At 41.9% G+C, this 25,995-nt stretch overlaps 1 protein-coding gene and 1 long non-coding RNA gene across 7 annotated transcripts in view; one reads left to right on the top strand and one right to left on the bottom strand.

Moving 5' to 3' along the window:
- Window positions 1-25,995, bottom strand: part of BAHCC1 (BAH domain and coiled-coil containing 1) — a 131,357-nt gene that overhangs the window by 61,834 nt on the left and 43,528 nt on the right. For 5 of the 6 annotated variants that reach the window (XM_069750759.1, XM_069750758.1, XM_069750762.1 and 2 more), the window contains one exon: window positions 9,029-9,211. In XM_069750759.1, coding sequence (XP_069606860.1) covers window positions 9,029-9,211 — 183 coding nt within the window. Of the gene's footprint in view, window positions 1-9,028; window positions 9,212-12,110; window positions 12,229-25,995 lie in introns of those variants that run through there. The other variant, XM_069750761.1, reaches the window with a different exon arrangement.
- On the top strand, window positions 208-24,859 carry LOC138664245 (uncharacterized). The gene is made up of 2 exons (XR_011318311.1): window positions 208-334; window positions 24,625-24,859. It is a non-coding gene; the product is annotated as an uncharacterized lncRNA (long non-coding RNA).

Consider the following 25,995-nt stretch of genomic DNA (forward strand, 5'->3'; position numbering starts at 1 on the left):
ACGTGTGCGTCCCCCCCCCCCCCCCACCGCCCGAACCTGCGGTTGCTTAACTGTTGGACAACACTCCACCCACCCTGACAGTTGCAGAGTAACAGCTGGTAAGGAGCAGTTTACCCACATCTATCCCAACTGTGCGTAACCCTCACTGATGGAAGGAATTTCAATTCTTATTTTACTTTTTATTATTTCTTTTTTTTTTTTTATCCAGCAGAGAGACTGTTAATCGTAAGACTCAAGCAAGAGATGTTCTACAACTTAGGCAGCACAGTTATGGCTGAAGAATACAAAGCAAGCCCTTGAAAAACTGCCGGCTGTTTTGGCAGCTACATTAAAGGTAACGCCAGGTATTTCCTTGACACCCAACCCTACAGGAGATCCCAAGAGGAGTAGGAGGAGGGAGAGGGGGTGTGGAGTGCCGCTAAAGCATTCTTGGTTTATAAATATACATACCAGGTGACTGGGAAGTCGTATGAGAGAGTTGGCACAGACTCACTATGTCTCTTGGACACCTTAGCTGCCAAAAAGTGCATGCCATGGTTTGGGTCACTAGCATGGAATGAAATTTTGTTTTCATTAAACTTACAAAATATTATAGATTTTTTTTATTTAGGTATGTAAATTATAAATGAATAGTTTAAAAGAGTCTAAAAATTTGTACAGTGAACCTACAATGAAAAACAGATAAAAGTATTTTTTAAAAATATATACGGTATATATAATTTGTTTTTGAATGAAGAAGTGCCCAACCCTGTCACAGATGACCAAACCATAGATTAGTTATTGGAGAAAACAGGCTGTAAAATAGGACCAAAACCAAACCCGGTCACAGATGACCGAACCATAGATTAGTTATTGGAGAAAACAGGCTGTAAGATAGGACCAAGACCCAACCCGGTCACAGATGACCAAACCATGGATTAGTTATCAAGAGAACAGGCTGTATGTCAATAACATCTGTTCATGGGCTCATTAACATCTGCCCGCTCTTCTCTCCCCATTGGCGTAGACACACCCAATCCTACTTGCATCTGTTGCATCTGGTAACCCATGTTTTGCTGGAGTGCTGAAAATAATAATGTAGATTCATTCATTACTATGCCCCTCTAGCACACAGTTCAGTCTAAATAAGTAACATTTGAGGTTGATGTCTCACACAAGCTCAACTCATTCCTTTACCGTAGCAGAGGTAATACTCACACACATAGGGTGTACTATCTTCACTCATAGGAGGTTAAGCAGATAATTTTTCCTATGAAATGGTACCTGCAAGGTATTCCCTGCAATAGTTGAATCTTCACGAAAAGAACGAGTACCCCTTGAGAACCAAAAGGTGACATGCAACCTATGAACGTTATTTGGATAGCTGGATCTCTTCAAGCAGAACCAGTACTTCTGCAGAGGCATCATAGGCATCACACCCAACTAATCAGCGCTGATGAGGAGCAAGGACTCTGAAACAGCTGTTTACAGATGGTTGTTTCCGGTTAAAGTCACTTTAAATAGGTCAGACACCTATAGGTGGCACTAGAGGGTTTTCTTTATTTAGAGCAGAGCTAATGTGCATATTTTTTCCCAGGTAACACTTGCTATAAAGACCAACGTTGGCCAAACTCAGAGATATCTATGGTTTGGCCAATAGTCTAGGGCAGCACGGTGGCTCAGTGGTTAGCATTGCAGCCTTGCAGCGCTGGAGTCCTGGGTTCAGATCCCACCAAGGACAACATCTGCAAGGAGTTTGTATGTTCTCCCTGTGTTTGCGTGGGTTTCCTCCGGGTACTCAGGTTTCTTCCCACATTCTAAAGAAATACTGATAGGGAATGTAGAATGTGTGCAAACTGTAAAGCGCTGCGGAATATGTTAGCGCTATATAAAAATGAAGAGTACAATAGTCTAGTGTGTATGGGGGCCCAGTCAGATGATGACCAAGGGAGATAAAGATCCCCATGTCTGATTTTGGCCTGTCAATCCCTTTTGTCAATTCTTTTCAGAGGTAAGCCACCAGAGAACACAAGAGTGCTCAGCCAAGTATGGGAGTGACAGCCATGATAGCTACTGGCGAAACATCGTTTGGTTGACAGCTATCGAAAAGTGTATGTGGGGAGCTTAAGACTCACTAAAACAGATAGATTTCCTCAAGGAGAACCATTTTGCCTCAAGTATCAATAGGAAAGATTCCATCTAGACCTTTTAGGGCACATATGGTGCATTTTCCTATATTTGAGACTCATTATCAACATCATTGAAGCCAAATATGAGGATGATGGAAGAGCAGCAAATGCCAATAAAGCCATGTCGTAATTTCACTATGTAAACTCTGCCGATTAGGTAAGACCCCTGAGGACAAGTCCTGAAAATCAAAAAAATAAATTCAGTCTAAAGACATCTAAAAAATGTAAAAATTAAATGAGTGTTGTACCAAAATGAGTGCTGACGACAAACAGGAAACTGGTAGCCACACTCTTCATGATGCAACACTAATCTGGTACGTGCATAGGACATTGCGAAAGAGGTTCTTTTACGCTGCCCTTTAATTATACAGCTGGCACAAGAACTAGACGGGGTTAAAAAGAAAAAAAAAGCTATTTTTCTGCCAATCTTGTGCAGCCCTTGGTGGCAAGGAAGGCCGGGTGCAGGAAGCTCTTGCTGAGATGGGATAAGCAGCAGATGTTAACGCTGTTGTGTTGCTCTGTGAGCTGGGGAAGGGTGTGTGAAAGATGTGGGAGTAGGGAACTGCTTCAGGATATAAAGCCCAAAAACAAATCATTCAACCTTACCAAATAAAAATGTTATGTTCTCAATTACTTGGCAGGTTAAGATGCACTGGACCGACATGGGCACAGAACTCCAGTGCCACCAGTGTACACTGCGCAGGTGCCAAGGAGAGTTCTCCTTTTCTTTTTGGCCACTAACTCGAGAAGGACCTAAAACCAAACTTGGCACTAAACTTTTGGAACATTGGGTAAACTTTTTGGGATAAACAGTCTGGGCAAAAGTGTTTATCGGACAATATATATCGATACTTTACATTCATTACGTTTTTTCTAACACGGTCTATGAGAAATACTGGCAATACAAACCTACATTAATAGATGTAATAAATGTTTAAGTTGGGGGAAATGGAGGTTCAATTGCAAAAAAAAAGCATAGACGAAACGGCGGCATCGGGATGGTAGTGCGCTGCATATACCAGCAAGGCACCAGTCACTTTGTAAGTACTATCTTTATGTGTCTCCTATGCTCCATGAGCTTATTGACTCTTCATGCCCCCTTCTCACTTATTGAATGGTGATGTTATAGAACATGAACTACTATACTGTAGAATTCATTTAGACTGCCTTATCCAGCCCATAAAAATGTTTTCCTTGTGGGTCAGGTTTCCATTTTGTAATTTATGCGCTTACACTATACAAACCAATTACGAAATTGTGCACTTTATTTGTTACATCTGAATATACTGACCATGCTTTGGATAACATAGTTTTACTACAGTGTATTGGGCTCTTCTCATATAATAGATGACACAGATTTCAATTTTGTGATTGTTGCTAGTATTTATACAACATTTATTTACTTGGTTATAATGTCAGCGCATTATGTCAGTTCTCTTTGCTTGAATTTTTAATTTTTTTAATATTTGACCTATTAAAAAATTCAATTTTTTACATACCTATGCAATTGAACCTCCTTTTTCCCCAATGTATACATTTCAGGTTGTGAATATACCTACGTTCATGAAGGGTAGAAATTCTATGAAACATACTGTGTGCAAAAAGGAGGGGATTCTAGACTTGAGTCCCCATTTTAGTCCCATTTTCTATCAGACCTCCAAGAGCCACGCAAATTAACCCAATATGACTTATCTGCCCGAGACCATCCAAAAACTGTCCAAATCAACCAATAACTGCAGAAATTCCAAAATTCTGGAAAAAAAAAACAAAGGGTCTAAAAGCGGTAAGCAGTCCTGACTCCATATTTTTAAGCCTTGGCCTCACCTGTTGCATATCTATGTCAGAGGCAGAGATTCTAGTATTCCTAGAAATTAGCTCCAGGCATGAAACTTTTTATTTTTAAAAATTTTTTATAGCCAAAAAATAAAGAATGTTACATAGTTACATAGGTTGAAAAAAGACCTAGGTCCATCAAGTTCAACCTTTCTCCACCAATTGTACGTTATTTCTGTATTGGTGTAATAGGCCCTTTATTTTTCTGTAAAATGTATTCCACCCCTGGTTTATGACCTTTTTGGAGGGCAAATATGGCCACATGTATAGGTAAAAATGAAAAAAAAGGATTGTCCTAGTGTTGAGTTGGTTGATTTTTGGGGGTAGATTCTAGACTTCAAAGACTGTGCCACATTTATCCTCAAATTGCATACAGTATATGCGCCAGTTTTCCGTCACACAGAGATTGATTCTCTGCCCCTTATGTATTTTAAGTTCTTTAATGTTTGCTTTCAACAGAATTTCATCCAGCACTTGTGGTCTACAGACTAAATTAAGACCAGACAAACAGTTCATAATTGCTTTGGAATAGCGTGCTGAATCTTGTAGTTCCACAGCGGCTTGGTAGCCGCAGACTGCCCAAGTCTGCTGTAGATTTCATCTTGAAGCCTTAAGAAAATCATTTGATCAAAGTGAAAAATGAGTGATGCCGCGTCTTCAAACACTCCGAGTCCTTGAGTTTGGAAACTGGAAACACATAACTTCCCTCCCTCATGCTATATAGTATCAACCCTTTCGCAACTAAACATTATCATCAATGTCTGACCTGGTCAGATATCACATGGTGAGAAATTGCCATCAAATGGTTAAGGGCAAGGCCATCTTCTCACCACACCCTGATTCCTCCCAAATTAGTTCAGTCACAGAGAGACAGAAACACGCAGAGTTAAAGAAAGTGAGAGCGGGAGGTGGTATTGGCTATGGGCCCTGGCATCATGCCCGGCTGCTAGTCTGAAAAGATGCCAGCTGGCTTGTTCCACATCAGAACTACACCCCCCACCCCCTCCCCATCCAAACTTCCCCTCCCTTCGTCAGGCTTCATATTCAAAAGAGAGGAAGATCGAACAACCAGTGCAAGGAAACATACAAAGAGAATGAGTAGACGGCTGATACAAGAAACAAACACAAAGAGACAGGGGTCAAAACACAAGTAGCAGCTACACAATGCCAGCCGAAATCAAAACAGACACCCCCCTCCCCCCCCCAAAAAAAAAAAAACGAAACGTGGAAATTCCACCTGGTATTTTAACATCATGCAGATTGGACTATAAGGTTAGCAAATCTGAAAAGTTTCTTGTGCCCAAATATGTTCATTGGCAAGAAAGGCTTGTTAAAAGTTAAAAGGATGGACATGGACTTGAAGAGTAGCCATCTCCAATAGGTGGCACAAGAAAACCAGCTTTCTTCTTCTTGATTGAAAGACAATTTCTATACATTTTTCCCACGCCAGCTGAGGGTCTCCTGAAGGACAAATGGAAGCGACTAAACTAGTTAGATACAACATGATTGTCTTATTCCACATGCGATGATAAACAAACTCTTGACAAAATTTGATTTGCCCCTATGTGCCAAACAGTGGAGCAACACATGGATAAAAGTGGTTGTGCACCATGGTTTATGGTAGTGTAGACCTTCTTATAAAAGGTTGATGGGCCAGATTTGGTTAATACAGCCAACACACATCACTGTGACCCTAACTACAGTGGGGATAATAAGTATTTGATAAACTTGCCGATTTTTCAGCTTTTGACACCTACAAAAAATGGAGAGGTCTGTAATTGTAAATTAATTATGTAAAAATCATACAATGTGATTCTATGAATTTTTTTTTTAAGATTCTGTCTCTCACAGTTGAAGTGTAGCTTCGATAACAATTACAGACCTCTCCATTCTTTGTAGGTGGCAAAACTTGCAAAATCGGCAAGTTTATGAAATACTTACGGTATTTTCCCCATTCTATTAGAATAAGATTTGGAGCTACCCTGCTCTTTACAGATTTGCGAGAGGAAAAAAGGATAGCGCATGTGGGACTTCAACATGCTGGATCCTTTGCTCCCACAGAAGAAAGCAAGTATACATGTTTATTGGTTACACAGGAGAAATAATTTTAAGAAACCCTTTACACTGAAATGGAAAAGTAACAATACATTAGTGGTATAGTGGCTTGCAGAAGTGGTTTCCTCCACTCAGTTTGACCTTCCATTCCTTCTGCTTCCAAGGTCGCACATTGATAAATCTAAACCATATCTTCCCATTCCTACAGCATCGGAAAGTTAGGGAAGAGATGGTTTAGACTTGTCTTTGTGTTCGCCATGTCACTTTGGTGGCTATCTTGAATGCAGAAGGAACATAGAGCCAAACTGAGAGAAGGAGACTGCTGGAGACAGTCCAAGTACACCAGGTAGGGTGACTCTACATAAGAGTACAATTTTTGGTACCAGCATAAAGGGCAAATTTAATATGTATGGTCACCCCTAGAGATTAAACATCAGCAGTCCATCAAACTTATCCAGCGATACTCTATAAGGAGACATTTTAACGTCCAATGAGGAACCAACTGGTCATTTTTTTAAAGAAATTATGGATCAAAAGCCCTTTCATTAGTAGCAATCATGCCATCATGTAAAGGGATGTAATAGTTGTTGATCCAGTTGTCCTAAACAACCAATGGGTCAACATAGCAATAAAACGCTGCATCAACACAGTAACATACCTTGACATATTTGAAGCAGCTTAAAATACAGGCTGCTCCACCCTAAGAACCTTGCAGCTAAAACAGTTTGTCTTCATTTTCTTTCTCCCACAAGCAAAACGGACGCTCAACATCTTGATGACAAAAGAGAAGAAAAAAATTCCATCTCATAGGACAGTCCCTAATGGGGCGCTTCATTCACTTAAATCATGAATCAAGCCAAGCTTGTCCCACAATGTTGAAAGGTATAGATGCAATTAATCTATGCGCCCAAGGGCTAGCAACATACCAGGTCTTGATGTTATTCCCCATTGTTAAACAGGGGAGTCACCTGTTAGGCGACTATTGAATTCTAAATAATAATCTTTAGCCTATTATGGGTGAGGGCATTGCTTAATGGGTGATCTGTTACATGGTACGACAACTTTAAATGGCAGTTTTGGCCCAAGGGCCAAAATTGGCCATAAATACATCTCTGTATACTTTTGAGGCCGAAAAACCTGTTGAGTGATCCCCTCCCCGTCATGCATGTATGGACTTGCTTGTATTCAACTGATTAATCTATACACTAAAATATATTCACGTAACATATAACCTTTAAAATTAGAAGGAATGTTTAGATATTTGGGTGGGTGTGCATTCTAATATGTCAAGAGATGTGAATACTATGATTATACTGTAAAAATGAAGGTGCATGTAAACCATCATTACATGCTCCCCTACACACATGTACATTCAATTTGACCAATCATGCATTTATTTTGAATGGGAAAAGGGACGTAAGCTGCTGGGAATGGCTTTTATTCCATGTGAATAAAAAGATAGTCATGTTGAAATTCAACATGTCCGATTCTTCTCCTCCAATAGTAGGGGCCCAAATGCAGAAGTTATTTGTTCCTGCCAAAAGTGGCATGTCCTTCAAACTTTGCTCTAAAGTATATGGACACGTTCATTCCTCCCTACCTCCATAGACCTTACTGTCAACCAAGATTATATGGGCCTGCCAAGATTAGTCTAATGTGTATTTGGGCTTCTTGACTCTCCCTCGACATATAGAGAGAAGGATAAGGCACATTGGATTTCCAATAGCCGATCCTTTCGTTCTCCAGGAGCCACCAGGGAAGTCTGTCAGAGGCTTTCTGTAGAGAACATAGTAGCGCTTGGCCGAGCGTTTCTGTTTAATGATGGAATCGGGAGAGGTAGTCATTGGACAAACTATGGCCAACAACTAGCTAAGGCTACTTTCACACTAGCGTCGGAATCTCCCCATCGCAATGCGTCGGGCAGAGATTCCGACGCTAGCGTTTGACGCACTGCACAACGGGTGCAGCGGATGCATTTCTCCGGCGCATCCGCTGCCCCATTGTGAGGTGCGGAGAGGTGGGGGCGGAGTTCCGACCGCGAATGCGAGGTCGGAAAAAGCGGTCCGTCAGGAGCAAAAAACGTTACATTTAACGTTTTTTGCTCCCGGCGGTCCGCCACAACACGGCGCAACCGTCACACGATGGTTGCGGCGTGTGGCAAAGCGTCGCAATGCGTCGCTAATGTTAATCTATGGGGCAAAAACGCATCCTGCAAACAACTTTGCAGGATGCGTTTTTTGCCATAAACGACGCATTGCGACGTCTGGCAAAAAACGCCAGTGTGAAAGTAGCCTAATCCAAACAAGATGTCAAGGTCCCATAGGCCTCTACTAGAGAACAATATATTTTACACCACATTGTAATACAGATTCGCACACCAACCAATTTGGATAGCACAATGTCCAGCTGGTTTTCAGAAGGAAAGGATTAAAAAGAGTAAAGATTAATACAATGAAGAGGGCACAGTCATTCCTAACACGCTCAGTGGGTCAGGGGTTATCTAGTCTAAGCTCTCTGTATGCTGATGACATGAAGTTCCTGCTCACAGGTGTCTGGAGACAATGCCGCTAAGCAGGTTTTGATGAGGAGGAGATGAGGGCCTTGGAGTGCAAGACTAAAAGTTTTGTTGTGGAAATTTCATACAAGAGAGGTGAGAAGAGACAAGATGATGATAGTACACTTGAGGAAGCTGTAAAGACTCTTTTCTTAGGGTAGGGGGAATGTATGTATCAGAGCTGGTGGTAGAAGAAAAGAAACAACCGCAACAGCATACTTTTTAATTATGCAATATTAGAAGAAAAAAAACAAAGCAAAACAGATCTAAAATGATAATTCTGCAAAAGATCTAAATCATTACTCTAAAAAAGGAGCAAAAAAGAAGCCTACTTTACTCAAAACATGCCATATTACTTGTCCCAACACGATCCGACTGCAATACAATTCTATTTTGAAACATACATAGAGGTACTGACCTTCATGGGAGTGAGAAAACCAGATCTGGGAGGCTGCAGCCCCATGGGGGCCCCTGTAGGTAGATTCTGATGGAGATGAGGATGCTCCTGCTGGGTGTGTTGATGCTGCTGCAGAGCCCAGGCTACCACCCAGGAAACCTCCCATGAAAGAGGGGGAAGAGTTCGCCATCAAACCAGTGCTTGCTGAAAAAGAAAAGACAAAAGCTGTCACAGACCAGTTTATAGACTCACTCAGGGCCCTCATTCCTCCTGGTATCTGTTTTGAACTGTATTTCTGTTATGCTGTAATGTCTATTGTCTGTACAAGACCCCTCTATAATTTGTAAAGCGCTGCGGAATATGTTGGCGCTATATAATAAAAATTATTATTATTATTATTTTTATTATTATTACTATATACACACACATCACTATGGAACTTAATGGTTGGCATAAATCAGCAAGACCAAAACTAGACATTGATTTTTAATCAAATTTCTCAGCTGCGTAGCATGACAACGACATAGAGCAATGAAGACAAAAAAAAAACTTGATAATTTACAACAGCAAAAAAAAAAAAAAAAACAACGGTAGTCCACTCAATTTCTGGGCTATTACTGTATCACAAGCTTATGCCACTGGAATACGACAGCTCACAAGTCAAAAGTTGTGTCGCAGTCATCTAGGCCAAAAGTATATCAATTATCAAAAAAAAAAAACTATTGAGACCTGTACAAAAGGCCAGCTATGTGAATAGATGCCTTGTCCACATCCATCCACACTTTAGATTGAGAGAACTACTTTGCCGAATTTTTGGTGATCATATAAAAAGTGTTAACTCTGTAAAAAAAATTGGGACTTCCAAAACAAAACAAATAAAAAATGTACAGTGAAGTTGGATGTTTCAAGACTGTTGCCTATTATCGCAAATAGATGGTGAAAAATGGTCAAGTTTTATCAATCTAGGTTACTTCCATACCAGCGAAAACAAGAAACACCAGTATCTTATGCTGCCTCGATGGCAGCCAAGACCAGTTTTACCTATTGGCTAAAGAGCAACCCTATGAAAATTTGTTGTTAGGCAAGGAAACGTGTATTTTTGCAGTTGGAACCGTATAAATTCCTTTGGGATTCTGAGAACCCACTCCCAACTAATCTCAGTTTTATGCCGGAGATGAGTAATTCTCAACCATAAAAAGAAGGAAGCGAACATCAGGGGGAGGTGACCTTCTTGGTTGACCCATGTCTCGATTGCAATATCCAAAGTTTACGTGATGGTCAGAAGAAATAAAAGCTGTACATGGGGAATCACGTCTTTATTATTGGATCACTCATGCACTAAACCATTTAGCTTGGATCTCCTAGGCCTTGGAAAAAAAAAAAAAGAAGAAGAAGCTGTCCTTGTTGGCACATTTGGTGTACTAGAGTTCAGTTCTGACTCCAACCTCCGCAATGCTCCGTGGCCAAAACTAAAATATATTCTGCATTGTAGCTACATGACCTGACTTACAGCCTCTATGGTTTCATAAGAATTGTATTGACTTAATGTTTTGACTATTATGGGATTAAAATTAAAGTGAAAAAAGGGGAAGGGGAAAAAAAATAAAACAACCACTCGTAAACCAAAGCGTAATCCAGAAGTTGGAAAGAAAAGAAAAAAAAGAGTAATTAATGGAAGTCATGTGCAATAGCCGAACAGTGTACAGGGTGTGTACTGTATCATTGGATGATCAATTCCCTCCCAGCCTTTGGGGCACTGTTAAAATCTCACATCTTCTCCCAAGCCTCATATGACTCCCACCTCCCTTTCCGAACTTCCTCCAGCTGCTTCTGTCACCTGACAGGGAGTGATTTCCAGATGTGAGATTCCCTGCGAGCTGTCAGAAGTGTCTTTCCAGATTACGCCTCATACACACACACACACATAGCCCTCAGCCAAGACCTCCCTTGCTCAAGGCTAGGCTTAAGCAACTAATGGACCTCAGAACCACAAGCTCCAGCATGCTGCATCATAACTGGAAAGTCATCGGTTGCCAGCCTATTATGCCAATCTGTAGGTGTGCCAACCTATGGAGAACCTACCAAGAAAAAACACAGATGTCCTATAGTATTTTCAAAACAAGAATCTTCACAGTTGCCACGCCAAAAAGAACTTTATCATGAACCTAAGCCAGTTCTTTCAAGGGTCTATTTTTAAATGTGCATCGTCATTATATTGTTCCCAGTTGTATCAGCACAGTGCCAGTTCACACACAGCTGTTAAAAGAAGAAATGGACCACATTCAACTCTGACCTAAGGGAGCAGCGCAGTATTCTCAAAGTATTGGCTTGCCTTCCCTTCCAAAACTGTTCCCAAGAAGACTAAAAGGAAAAGGCAGAGTACGAGAGCCACATCCTAAACCACACCCTAACTCACACCCACGGTACTTGACAGGGGATTTCCATTCATTGCTGGTCATCTCCATCGGATCTGATTGACATCTCAATCACAAATTGGCACAATAAGCAGTACATTATGAACTATAGGACAATATCAATTTTTCAGGAAATTCTGCCATTCAAAAATGGACTTCAGACCAACACTGTGTTTCTGAGATGCTTGCTGATTTCATTCCTTTTTATAAAAGAATGAGATCTGACCAGCTCCATGGAAGCATGGTGGGATACTCGGGATGCTATATGGCACAGTCGGATGCCAAAAAACATCAATGTAGAAATTTGTAAAAATAATCATACAGGAGCATGCGTCCTAGTATTAACATTTACATTTTGGGGTGCAGATGGATTTCAAATAAAAAGAACCATTACACCCTTATCACCCTACGCAACTACTGAGGACATCTCAAATATTGGTCAACATGTAGATGACCAGTCGTTAAAAACCATGTGGCACATGTTGTTGAATTTCTCAGGGAACCATCCCACCCATAGGGTAAAACCCAAATAAAATTCCAGAGCAAAATCTTCGTATAACGTTGTAGGTACAACATTTTTTTTTCAGCTCAGTCCTTAACTCACCATTCACCTTTACCTTCAAAACATATAATAATAAAAAAAAATGTGACAACCCACCAAGAGACCCCCTTCAGTCCCATTGACTTACCCCAGAAGAACATGATCTTCAAGATTAGTAGGAACGGTCGTAATAATGATCTCCCTGTATTGTTTTATCACATACCCCATAAGGGTCCAATAAATAGCTTCACGATGAGGAAGCAAAGGGAGAAACAGGACCTGCCAACCCAACAGCAGCCGTTCACAGGAGAAAATAGCAAGGGAAACAGTTACACGGATCGTAAAAAGAAAACTTTTATTGTGAGATCATATGGCGGGGATCTCTCCTGGGATAACAGTCCTGGAAACACGGATACAGTAACCCTACTGTGTCCAGATGGGAGCATTGCAATGTAATGTGTCCCATATTATTTAGCTGCTCTTGGCAGCAAAGGGGTTATCCAATATGCAGCCTACAATTGCAATTTTTTTTTTAACCCTCCCATCCTTTGCGCCGCATGTGTTTCTAAATGTAGGATCCAAAGTTAAGAAAAAAAAGAAAAATACACAAAGTAATTTGCCTCTGATAGAAAACAGGTCTGGGCTGTTAGTGGGCTGTTGGTGACGGGAGGAGAATTGTCGGAGGGGGTCATCCCACGCTGCCAAACTGCTCCCGCCTAGATACTTTGGAAATGAGTGTCCCAAGTGTGGTTTTAACAGGGAGGGGGAATGGTCTCTCTTCTCATTTAACCCTGTTAATACTGTCTTCTCTCTAATGGGTTCTACTAAAAATGACTATCCTAGACTTTTTTTTGGAAATGGGATTCATAACCATTACTGCCCACATTAAGGGATGCAGTCATACCCCATCCCTCTGCCTCAAAAGAAAAATGCCAGCATTCTAAATTAGAAGGTGGAGTAGTAATTCTTGGGACCGAATGCAAAATCTATACATTACACTACTGCCACTAGTAAAGTTCAAGCAAAACCTGCCCATTTGGCAAATCTTTCAAGTTCTTCAGACATTTGGGTTTTGGGACAATCTTCAACAGATCAACATGGTGTGGAGGCTTCTCGATAATCTAATTTGACTACAAAAATATTCTACTAGGAAAGACTATCCTTCAGTAAAACAGATTCTACTGACAACGTATGCCAATCAATAAAATAAGATGATTGGAGCTCATTTAAGGTCTACACCGGCCGAATTAGGGAGAATCGTTTTTCATGGAGAACCCTCATGACAAATTGCCTATCCAACAAATCAAGCTACGTGTAGAATACCAGACCACTAAGATTTTGAATGTACTCCTGAAGCTCTATTAGAGGAAAAAGCATCCCAAATTTAGCTAGTTTCCCCCAAAAAAATTGAAAAATTAATTGTGGGCTGAGGCTTTTGATGGGGCGCTTGGAGGACTTAAATCCCTGTACACATTTCCAATTTCAGAAGGGCCTAACAACTGTAAGGAACCATCACAACTCTTCCCAAAAGATGATGTTGAGCAAAAAAAAGACTTGGGCATGTTGAATTTTAATGCCCAATTCTTTTGTTCTCAGGAGAGATCTGTCACCAACTGAGGTTCATGGCGCCAATTACTCCCATTAACTCCTTGAAAACACATGCACGTGAAGGCTAGCCTGGAGCTGAATCACTGTTTGGTTGACAGTTACTACATTTGTATGGACACCTTTAGACCAATTGTAGTGGGATCACTTGGCTGCTGAGCCATCATGTCTTAGGTAGAGAAAAGCTTCAATAAGGTGTGCATGGCTGTGGAACATGGACATGGTCTGAAATAAGTGGTTCCTTTAAAAACAAAAAAAAAAAGTGTGACGGCAAATTTGCCTCATCAGATGAGTTCCAAGTAGAAGCTAATAAGGAAGGAATTAACTCAAAGACACTTCTACGTTACGAAGAGCAGGGATCAAAGCCAGCAGACCAGATCCAGTCATGACACCGCCTGGCGCTGCTAGATGTTTCCTAGGGCATAACAGGTGTGAGAGCTGGCAGATGCGATTACCACTTTTAGGACTGACTGACGACATTTTGCATTATGTATGTCTAGTCACAAACAGCAAGACACCAGATCTAGATACATTTCTACAATGTGTGGAGGAGAGGGCATCCAGAACATTGTGATAACGAGCCCATAAAATGAAATGACTACAAGCCTTGTGTTGACCACATTGCTATGTGCATGACACAAGTGGCAAGTTGTACCAGTACGTCATATGATCATATTTTGGTCACACAGAAACTTCCCTCAAGATACGAACAATTGTTAAATAACAAATTGGAACCTCTTCGCCTAATTAATACCCTCAAAATATCTCTATAAAGTAACAATGAGGACACCAGGCGAAGTAAGCCAGGTCCATAAAAACTGAAAGAAACACCTATACACCTAAATGAAGGCCCAAAAATCTTAGACTCTTCTAACTCAGGTCCACCTACGATCAGACCCAGATTGCCTCAAAAAAGTTAAAACAGACAATTGAGGTTTCAGCCTAATTTGATGGAGCATTGGGATCTGTGTTATAAAGGTGCAGAACACTCCAGCCACGTCTACCCCTGAGGCGTGTAGATTGGCAAATTGTCAAGAGCTCTGTCTGGACCAACAACCCAGCTGGTATCAATGTGTGGAGTAGACACAAACACAGCTCCTTTGGAGAACAGATGTGTGGAGGATACAAAAATAATAGAAAAAGTATGTAAAAAAAAAGGCAGCATCCGTCATGGAGTACTGAATATAGAAGATTCCCTAAATCTGGCACGTGATAGTCCAGCACCTTATTTTTGGAGGATATTTTAAGACCAGAATCTAAGGAGGACACATCATATTGATCTTATCATTCTTTCAGAAATGCCTAAAGTTTCATAACCCCTCGGGACACGTACTGTATGCCAAGAAAAGGTCCCTAGAGGTCATAGAAAATGTCAAACTGTGGCCTTGGCTTCAACACCCCACTATCAGAGAGCTGAAGGTCCCAACAAGTTTTGCACCAGATACCCATGCAAAATCTGATATGAGAATCAGATGTTAAAGGGGACAAAGATACCCCAAGATATGCCTCCTTATCGGTCACATGGTTGCCGAGGTCATGTCACCCAATATTTATATCCCTATGAGCAGAACATTTTAAGTATGGCACCGATCTGACCCAGAAATGTCCACTTGGTCCTCCAGAGGGATAAAAAAGGAAATATTGGGAGGTACAGTACAGACCAAAAGTTTGGACACACCTTCTCATTTAAAGATTTTTCTGTATTTTTATGACTATGAAAATTGTACATTCACACTGAAGGCATCAAAACTATGAATTAACACATGTGGAATTATATATAAAGTGTGAAACAACTGAAATTATGTCTTATATTGTAGGTTCTTCAAAGTAGCCACCTTTTGCTTTGATGACTGCTTTGCACACTCTTGGCATTCTCTTGATGAGCTTCAAGAGGTAGTCACCGGGAATGGTCTTCCAACAATCTTGAAGGAGTTCCCAGAGATGCTTAGCACTTGTTGGCCCTTTTGCCTTCACTCTGTGGTCCAGCTCATCCAAACCATCTCGATTGGGTTCAGGTCTTCTTTGTTAAGTATATAATTCCACAAGTGTTAAATTCATAGTTTTGATGCCTTCAGTGTGAATGTACAATTTTCATAGTCATGAAAATACAGAAAAATCTTTAAATGAGAAGGTGTGTCCAAACTTTTGGTCTGAACTGTATATGCATATATTATGAGATAATTTACTTATAGGACTCTCTCGTTACTTCAGTAAGAGAAATATCACAGCTGTCCCAGATTTCCCACCACTTCAAGGCCAAAAGGTAGCTGGGTATACAGTATGTAAATCTCTCTGGTGAGTTGAGGGCGTTCACAGGGGCTATTGTTGTGGTCACAAGATAGGCATGGTTGGGGTCAGGACTTAAATAACTCCAGAGTATGGGAGGGACAATCAATTTGTAATGGAAGTCATATTTGTTGTCAGCTTAAAGGGGTTAATCATTAAGACAACCATTGTATATTTACCATTATTCGAAAATCAACTCTTTAAGGCTCTCTGAGCCACTCTATAGAAGCAGCTACAGTTTTGACATGCTCAAGCCGTCCGGTCATCATCATACTAGCTACAGTCCTCCTGTAGGGATAGTCCTTGGCTGGCCACAGGGTTCCCTAACACCACCACCTATTTAAAGGAGTTATTTGAGGACATTTTTTATTACTCAAATTTCAATATTTGAGACGAAAAATGATTGTTGTAAATGGGTTTCATTAACAATTGCGTCCATGCTTTTAGCTTGAGTTAACTCAGAATCCAAGAGTGAGCCCATTTTGACATTCCAATGGAAGAGTTTTTAACTCTTATCCGTCTCTTTTTTTTTAGCTCTTCTCGGCTGATTTATGACCACAGACCACATATATTTAAAAATAAAAATGTCCTGAAATGTGGATAACCCTTTGAAGGTATTAGGAGTGGGACCCAGGAGAATTAAACTGGTCAGGGTCTCATTTTGAAAGTGATTACATCACAAGTCCTTGGATTCATAACTCCCCTCGTTTCGTTTTTCGAGCGTAGGGCCCTCTATAGGATATAATTACAATATTCGGCATATTTGAAATTCCTCAATAAAATCTTTGTAAAGTCCTGAACTATTGAAGTTCTCGGAGAGGCAGGAAGAACTCCAGTCTGGTCTGTCCGGATTCTGTCCCCAGGCCCCCTCCTTCCCACTTTGGTTTCAGCACTGTCTACAACTGGTGTCATGGCCTACTCTGTTTTCATATGATGCTTATCTGGCTGGGCACGGTGCCTGACCGCACTGCGCACTCACAAGACTGAACACTTCTAGTGTCTCACACACAAACAGTCCTTCTAGTGACAGTCCGCCACCCGGACACACACGCCCCGGCACCCTGGCGTCATGCATCCCAACAGCTGACACAATTATGACCGACCAAATGTGACAAGGATTAGGGCAAAACTTATGCCAGTTTTATTACAGACAGCGGGGAAAGGCGCCTTCCAAAAAAAACAGCGCCACCCTTGTCCTCAGGTTGTGTGTGGTATTGCAGCTCAGTTCCATTCACTATAATGGAGTGGGTACAACATGTGGACAGGTGGGGCACAGTTTCCCGAAGAAAACAGCAATAATAAACAAATTGGGTATATTTTTTTAACCCTTTAAGGAAGAGAATTGCAATAAGAGCTTTAAAAAAAAAGTTAGAGAAATATGGCTGCTTTCTTCCAAAATAAAAAACAGCACCACAACTATCCACAGGTTATGCCTGGTATTACAGCTCCACTCTATAGGAGGTGAGTGGCATTGAGCTGTAATAATAGAGACAACCTGAACACAGGAGTGGCGCTGTTTTTTGAAGAAAGCAGCTATTCTTGTTTGTTTGTTTTTTTATCCTAGCCAACCCCTTTAAAAAAGAGAAGCTTCCGTTTATGCCGATTTGCTGCTTAAACTCACAGCAATTGTTTCCAGGATTAGAAAAATATAGTTCCTTTCGTCAATAAAAAAAAAAATAGCGCCCCTCAGGTTGTGTGTGGTATTATAGCTCACCTCTATTAGCTTTGGAAATTGTAACTAGGTAGATTTGCCATCGCAACAGGCAGGAAAGCTGGGTGACTACCGGTATATAGGTAGATTTGCCATCGCAACAGGCAGGAAAGCTGGGTGACTACCGGTATATAGGTAGATTTGCCATCGCAACAGGCAGGAAAGCTGGGTGACTACCGGTATATAGGTAGATTTGCCATCGCAACAGGCAGGAAAGCTGGGTGACTACCGGTATATAGGTAGATTTGCCATCGCAACAGGCAGGAAAGCTGGGTGACTACCGGTATATAGGTAGATTTGCCATCGCAACAGGCAGGAAAGCTGGGTGACTACCGGTATACCTCGCACAAAGAGGAAAAGGAGGAATTTGGGTAGAGGCGTCACCCTGGAATCAGGGAAAGGTGGGCAAGGACTCCTGTTGGGGGCTCTAGCAGATGGTATCACGCTCATCCAGCTTTACATTTATAACTGACACTTTTAGAATTTTTCAAACACAAGGGTCAGTTACAAAATGTAAACAAAATTCAAATTTGAAAATTCCAAAAGTGTCAGTTAAAAATGGAAAGCTGATGAGAATTAAAGCGTCTATATATTTTATTTAAAGGGGAAATGTCCTTTAAATTAACACTATTCTCACCACACTCCACCCCCACGCTTATATTATGTGCAGACGTGCGTCCCACCAGCGATATTCACATCTTAAGACTCTGGCAGACACACGAGCACAAAAATCTGGGAGATGGACACAGCCATATTTCCCACACATGTTTAATAATAACCCCCCTCTTTTATGGTAAGGCCCACCCACCCACTATAAGAACCAAGCCAAATTCTATAGAGAGGGGCACAGGACACACGTACGGTCAAGAGGATCGGACTGGAGGACATATGGAGACAGGGTGACAGGGGTAGCACCCCCTAATGCCACCCCAGAGAAGGATGGGAAACAGACCCAACATTTGCTTTCATTTAGAAAAGTGAGAGGGAGCAGCGTTGAAGGAAGCGGCAGCGGGATCCTGAGAACGAAGCTGCAGTCGTAGGATCCCACACCCCTTTCGTCTCTTAAAGGGCTAGTCCCAGAGGTGCAGTCGCTCAGCCCGGACTAGCGATCCAGGTTCCCAGGCTTCATCCGCTAGGTTCACACACATGCACAACACATCGCGCTGCCCCTTCACACGACCCGTTCCCCTGCACGAGTGGCTTGGGCCAGAAATATAAATCAGAAGATCCTGAGGTTATATCATCATTGTTTTTTTATAAAGTGTAATAAATCATACCCGAGCATTGCCCACAGACTGCCAGCACAAGCCTCCGCCAGGGCACAGGCGTGGAGTGGCGCCAGAGCGTTTCCGCAAAACAGCACCACTCAAGTCTAGTGGTTGTATTTGGTATTGCAGCTCAACTGCAAGTCACCAGCAACGGTTCTTCTCAACTTGCTGTGAGTGAATGGAAACATCCTTCCTGCATGGATTATATCAGAGCTGTCAGTGTAAGGCCGGGGTCACACTTACGAGTGCAATGCGAGAAACTCACACAAGTCTCTGGCATCAATTCCTGGCACTGCCACCTGCGGTCCGGACCGGAACGTTCAGCTGCGTAGAAATACATGCAGCCGCACACTCCGGTCCCGAGTGGCGGCGGCAGTGGCGGGTATTGATGCAAGTGTGACCCCGGCCTAATAAAAAAAGGATTAGAATGGGCTTCATTGATAGCAATTAGGGTTCCCATTCAATGACTGCAAGCAGAGATTATAAAAGCCTGGAGCTTTAATAACATGAAGGGGCTCAATGGTTTTTATTGCTGGAGACCATACATTGTAATTGTTACATCTAAAGAACCAAAAGGTTTTTTTTGTTGTTTTTTTATATAGAAACAGCGCCACCATTGCCTTAGGTCATGTCCGGTATTGCAGCTCAACCCAACTAATTTTTCAAAAATTGTATAAATCAGCAGTATTCTAAATGTATTTTGAGCATCAATTTTGCACCATTTCAGGATTCCTGCTTGCCATCAGTGAGTGGAAATATTTCAGTTACAGTCCAACAAGTCTAGTTACATTGTTTTAGAGTCTTTAAATGAACCGTGCAACTTTATTGCAACAGTTTTATAGCCTCTGGGAGAATAGTGACTTTTTTTATTCACTGACAGCAAGCAAAAAGATTAAAAAGTAGAATTAAATTATTGCAATTAAAATATTATTAAGAAGATGAAAAACCCATCAATTTTTTCAATTTTACAAGGACAGCTGGCAAATTCCTAGCTTTATCCCAGTATTTACATAGGACTGCTATTGCATTTAAGAAACCCCAAAATATACAATATATAATCAGCTCTGCTACATCCGCGCCCACAGCATCCAATGTGCGGGGTGAGGCTTTAACCCCTTCCCATTCAGGGCACTAATATTAGGTTCTTGTGCTACCAGTCCCAGTCTTGTACCTTTTTTCCTTGCACGCTTACTTGGGAACGGCGGTGGTACGGAGCTCTCCATACTTGTACCCATAATAGGGAGAAAAATCTCAGAAACAGGCGAATAAGACTAAAAATGGGCCGTGAGCGGGTGTGTCCCCTCCACAGGGGATGGCCGATCCCCCTAACCCCCCAATAAAGGAATCCGGCTGTTCTTAAAATATTGGAATCACATGCAGTTGATCCATTAACCATCTGCTTGCTGACGCCCTAAGACTGATTTAACCCATAAAACGACAAACGCATGTGTCTATAAGGGAAACGCCATTATAATTAACTCCCCACCAACCAATTAGAGGTCACATTGCTTCTTAAAGGGCCAGTACATGTAAAGTCAACAGTTTATGAAGAGGAGATTTGTGAAATTTCTGGCATTTTGGGGGAAGGGGGGTCTGTGCAGAGGTAACAATGGATACTTCGACCTATTTCCAACTTCCTAAATGTTTCAGTCACTATTGGCAGCATCATCTGTGGGGCGGGGGAGACTTGTTAAAGTCCTCAGGACTAGCCTGGGTTCTCCAGGTGATGGCGCCGCCCTGACTCTGAGCACTATATCTACAGAATATAATAATAGTATTGGTGGTGTAGAGATTTTTTGGGACTTGTGGTCTTTTACTTCATTTATAAACGTCTAAAAATGTCTGATAACAATAGACTTCAATCAACTGCTACCGTAAGTAAAAGTGTTCCATACATCATAGTAAAGTCATACAATTTTGGAGGACTGGCCAACTATCTATTGGCCCCCGGTGGAGGAAAAGAAAGATCAGGTATGTTGAATTTCACATGTCCAATCACTTTAACGGCAGGGAAAATTAAGCCAATGCCAGAGTTGTTTGGCAGCGACTTAGTACCTTGATCCTATATGAAAACAGATGTAACTTCGGCCTAACTGGCCATAAAAGGAGAATGATGGCATTGATGAGGGTTGTCCGCACTACGCTCAAATTAGAGGATTTTGCAGAAGGGAATTTTCAGAAGTAAAAAAAAAAAGAAATGGGAAAAGTGATAAAACAAGAGTGAGGGTCCAGTGTCCTGCGCCGGCCGCATGGCTCCAGACTCACGGATGTGTGTTCTGACTCCTAGATGCTAATGAATGAATGAGCTGTGATGTAACAGACATTCCTGACCATCCCGTCAGCCGGAGATTCCCTAACCTCACCGTGAGTCACCGACATTGTTAACCCTAGCCCTGCTTTCCCTCTCCAACAACACAAGCTCTTAAAGAGGCATTATCAATGGATTCTATTTGGGGTCCGTTAGTAGGAGTTGGGGGTTAAAGGAAGTACAGAGATCATAGTCACACCCGAGCGCACCCAGTATTATAAATGGCACGTGATGGGTAAGGGTCTTGCTACAGAGGTAGTATTAAAGCCCGGGAGGTGTAAGGTCAGAGGCGAAACCCTACTAGTGGTTGAATTCATAGCCGGGCCTTTGACCCATGTAAGAACCAATACCATTAATGACCAGTGATAGTTGGGGTCCCTTTTAGGGATTCCTCATTGGGACCCCACAAGTTATAGTACCTACACTTCTACAAGTCACCCCTACAAGAAATGACATTCCCATAGCAAGTATCAGAATCGTACTCATGACCATGGGGTCTAGACATGATGGCTTTGTGGTTAATTCCCTTCATGGGCAAAAGCAAGCTTGTTAATGTTTTCCTGCAAGGATCTGGAAGAGACATCCATTGAGATGCCCCACTTTGTTAAAGGGGTTGTCCAGAATATGAAAAATATGTATTTTTCCTTAAACAGTGTTTACAGATTGTAAGTGGTATTGCAGCTCAGTGCTATTCATTTCTTAGGAGACAAAATGCAATACCAGATACAACCAATTTTTAGAAAAAGGCAGCCATGTTTTTCTAATCTGGACAACCTCTTTAAGCCAGACCTCTTTAAGCCTCCCTGAATGTAGGAGTGTTCTAGAATAGCTGTTTTTCAGAGATTTCGACGAGAGCCAGATATGGTAGAGTAGACTTTTCTCAAGTAGTCTCTGCTTATTCCGGGAGATTCAGCTAGTATGACAAGGGCCCTATTGGTCTTCCACTATGGTAAGTACACCCTTTGGCAGACAATGACCCTACCCCATGGACACTACTTAAAACGTTTGTATGGAAACGTTTTAGAAAAACATAGCGCTTTCCTCCAAAAACAGCGCCACACCTGTCTGCAGGTTATGTGCGGCATTGCAGCTCAGCTCCATTCATTTCAATATGTGACACCGCCCATCACAAGGATGAACATCATTTCTGGAAGAAAGCAGCCATGTTTTTCTAGTCCTGTACAATGTGTTTAACAGCAGTTAGTTTGTGCTGCCAATTTTAGGTGTAGTGTCCCTTTAAGAAGGGAGGGGATGAGGAGGAGGAAAGGGCAGGGGTACATTTGATTGCATGTGTTCCACTACAAATATTACAATCAGAGAATAAATAAATGAAAAAGGCCCAATACATTAGGCATAATAAACGGCGCGCCGCAGTCATCACTACAGATAACATTTTTGCAATGCCATTTAATCATTTAAAGGGCTGTTCGAGTCGGGAATTGCAAGCTTAAATCAGTTGGTAACACTCTGCGCTTCACAAATTCATCTCCCCGAGGGGCTGCCGGATAATTTCTGCCCTTCACGGTTAATGTGAACAAGGCTGTAGAGTCTAAAAAAGAAAACACCAGGTCAGGAAGGCACAAAGAAGCATGAGCTGGCAGCGCCAGGCCGTGAACTGGCTCGGTGAAAACGTGGCACAGAAACTCGATGCTTATAGCGTCTGTACTGTGCACTGAACAAGGGGTGACAGTCAGACGGCGGCTGGCAATACTGGGCCTGATGGTTGGTGAAAGAACTTTTCTGTAATACAGCCACTCGCCTGCAGATGATGGATAGATAGGCCGCCTTGTGTTGATATAGCGCCAACATGCACAGTAGAGGAGCATGACAACAAGAAATCCAAAGGCCGGCCGGGTAAATACATCGATAGATAGTTCAGTATTAAAGTATTTAATTTATATGGGTGGTATAACACTATTGTACACCAATTTATGTTCTAGAAGTATCCAGCCAGGTTGCCCTTAGGCAATGTAGCCCATGGACAGCCTGACACCCGCGGATAGGGACAAACACAAAATCTTATATTAAAATTAGTATTGTAAGAACAGTTACAGATTGTATCATAAGGTTATAACATAATATTTTTAAAGAAGCCTTAATTTGGTCACCGCATGGTGGCAACAAAACGCTATGAGTCCGGCCATAGAGCGCCACATGGCAACAACAGAGCGCAGATAGGTAACTTGGCACCAAGAGGCAACAACTGAGCGCAGAGAGGCAACAACTGAGGGCAAAGAGGCAACAACTGAGGGCAGAGAGGCAACAACTGAGGGCAGAGAGGCAACAACTGAGGGCAGAGAGGCGACAACTGAGTGCAGAGAGGCAACAACTGAGGGCAGAGAGGCAACAACTGAGGGCAGAGAGGCAACAACTGAGGGCAGAGAGGCAACAACTGAGGGCAGAGAGGCGACAACTGAGTGCAGAGAGGCGACAACTGAGTGCAGAGAGGCGACAACTGAGCGCAGAGAGGCAACAACTGAGTGCAGAGAGACAACAACTGAGCGCAGTGAGGTGACAACTGAGGGCAGAGAGGCAACAACTGAACGCAGAGAGACAACAACTGAGTGCAGAGAGGCAACAACTGAGCGCAGTGAGGCGACAACTGAGCGCAGTGAGGCGACAACTGAGGGCAGAGAGGCAACAACTGAACGCAGAGAGACAACAACTGAGCGCAGTGGGGTGACAACTGAGCACAGTGAGGTGACAACTGAGCACAGTGAGGTGACAACTGAGCACAGTGAGGCGTCGACAACTGAGCGCAGAGAGACAACAACTGAGCGCAGTGAGGCGACAACTGAGGGCAGAGAGGCAACAACTGAGGGCAGAGAGGCAACAACTGAGCAGCGCAGAGAGGCAACAAATGAGCGCAGAGAGGCGACAACTGAACGCAGAGAGACAACAACTGAGCGCAGAGAGGCAACAACTGAGCGCAGAGAAAGGTATGTCGATAATTTGTACACCACATAGGGAGGGGGTTGTTAATAGAGAATACCCCACAGGCCACTATACAACAGCCCTGGGATTACACATTATGTCATGCTGTGCTCTGTAATTGAGACCACAACAAGCAGGGGCACAACAAGCCTGTCCATTTTGGTTGCCCTTGCCACCATGGGGCATATTTACTAAGCTAATGGCACCAAAATTCTGGCACAATTTGCTCTATAAATCCGCTCTCCAACTCTTGCCCTTGTATTCTGTCATTGTTTAGAAGCTTTTTGAGCCTCGCAAAACAAGAGGTAGACCCTATATCTACTCACATTGTGTCAATTTTTACATTTTATTTTTTGTATGTGACAACCATTAAATCTGGGCTAATAACACGATGCACAAAAAGCTTTGAATAAATTTTCTTTATTTTATTTTTAAAACATATATATATATATATATATATATATATATATATATATATATATATATATTAGTTTAAATTCTGTGATTTTTATTCTAATACAGTTCACATTGTCTATTTATCTCCTTCTAGGTTTGTCATCCATCGAAGATTACTGTGCAACCAAAGAGCATTCAACTTTCTCCCAATACGCTGTGAAGAGTGGGACAATCTGGTTTTGCTGCATTTTTTTTTTTTGCTGAAGACTTCATTCCTTTGTTAGCCAAGCAAGAAACCAAAAACAAAAATCAAAGCATTCCCTACAATAAATCACAATTATATCTTCTTTTTCTTTTGAGATAACACAATAAACATCTGATCACGCAAACCGCTTCCCGGCACCTGCACATAATGGAGGCAGACATTCCTCAAAAACACAGAAATACATAGTGGTAGGATTACTCAGAACTGGTAAATCCATATTCTAGTCAATAAGGGGCAGTGTGACACGTATTTCATAATATATTCTACTTATCGGACCCAGATCTCAGTCAGGGCAGTTCTTGGATTCCCTTTTCCAGATCTCCTGCTCATGCAAGTTTTAATCACTAGGTGGCAACAAAGTAGAAAAGGCAGGCGACAGCTCCTCCCATTCTTCAGAAAATGTGAGATCTGTCTATCCTCAGGCAAGATGAGAGTTACACTTACATGAGAAAAAGAACATTTTCTGAAAAATGTATTTTTAGCAGAAGTTTCTATGTTGGGCAGGTTAACATTTCCAGGATTGTTGATGGTAATATCACATGTCTATAGACTTGCCCTTTAAGTAACCCTTGTAGACAAAAGAAAGGGCTCAGGGGGTTAGGACTAACCCATACAAAAAGCATATAAATAACAGGTTTTGTTGGAAAAATTAGATTTCAAGAGGGGCCTGAGCAGAAAAGCTGCATACACTCATTTATTCATGAAGCCTAAGGCAGCTCCAGCCAACTGTTCATTTAGCTTTGATGGTGCAGTATATTCTTACCCAGTATCATGTAACGTACATGCAGAATCATACATGTACTGGACAAGGGGTGATCTCAGTGTCCACGTGTTACGTTACCAGGGCTTTTATTACAAGTCAGTGTTTGGGTTTTGTTTTATTCATTACTTTAATTAAAGTAGATGAGCAGAGTCTAAACTTGTGGGGGTTCCCAGCTGATGAACCAGCAACTCAGAAGCCTGCAAAAACATTTCCAGTCCCTGGCAAAAAGGAAAAAAGCATATCAGGATTCTTTGTAGGAAGGACAAAAGAACCACATGAAAGGTCTCATTTTTGTCTCGTGGCCTGTGGGCTCATTATAAAATGTTCCCTTTACAGATTTGCCAGGAGCCTCGATATTTTTGCCTGGACAAGCCGGGAATCGGAACCTAAAATAAGTGACGTTCCGAAATAGCTCTTCCAAAAGTGGACATATCTGGGGGCAGGGATTTAAAGTCTTAAATGTGGTTAACATGCCCTTCTGTACTGGTATCAACAAA

Source organism: Ranitomeya imitator, chromosome 2 (assembly GCF_032444005.1).
Source record: "Ranitomeya imitator isolate aRanImi1 chromosome 2, aRanImi1.pri, whole genome shotgun sequence".
Lineage (NCBI taxonomy): Eukaryota > Metazoa > Chordata > Amphibia > Anura > Dendrobatidae > Ranitomeya > Ranitomeya imitator.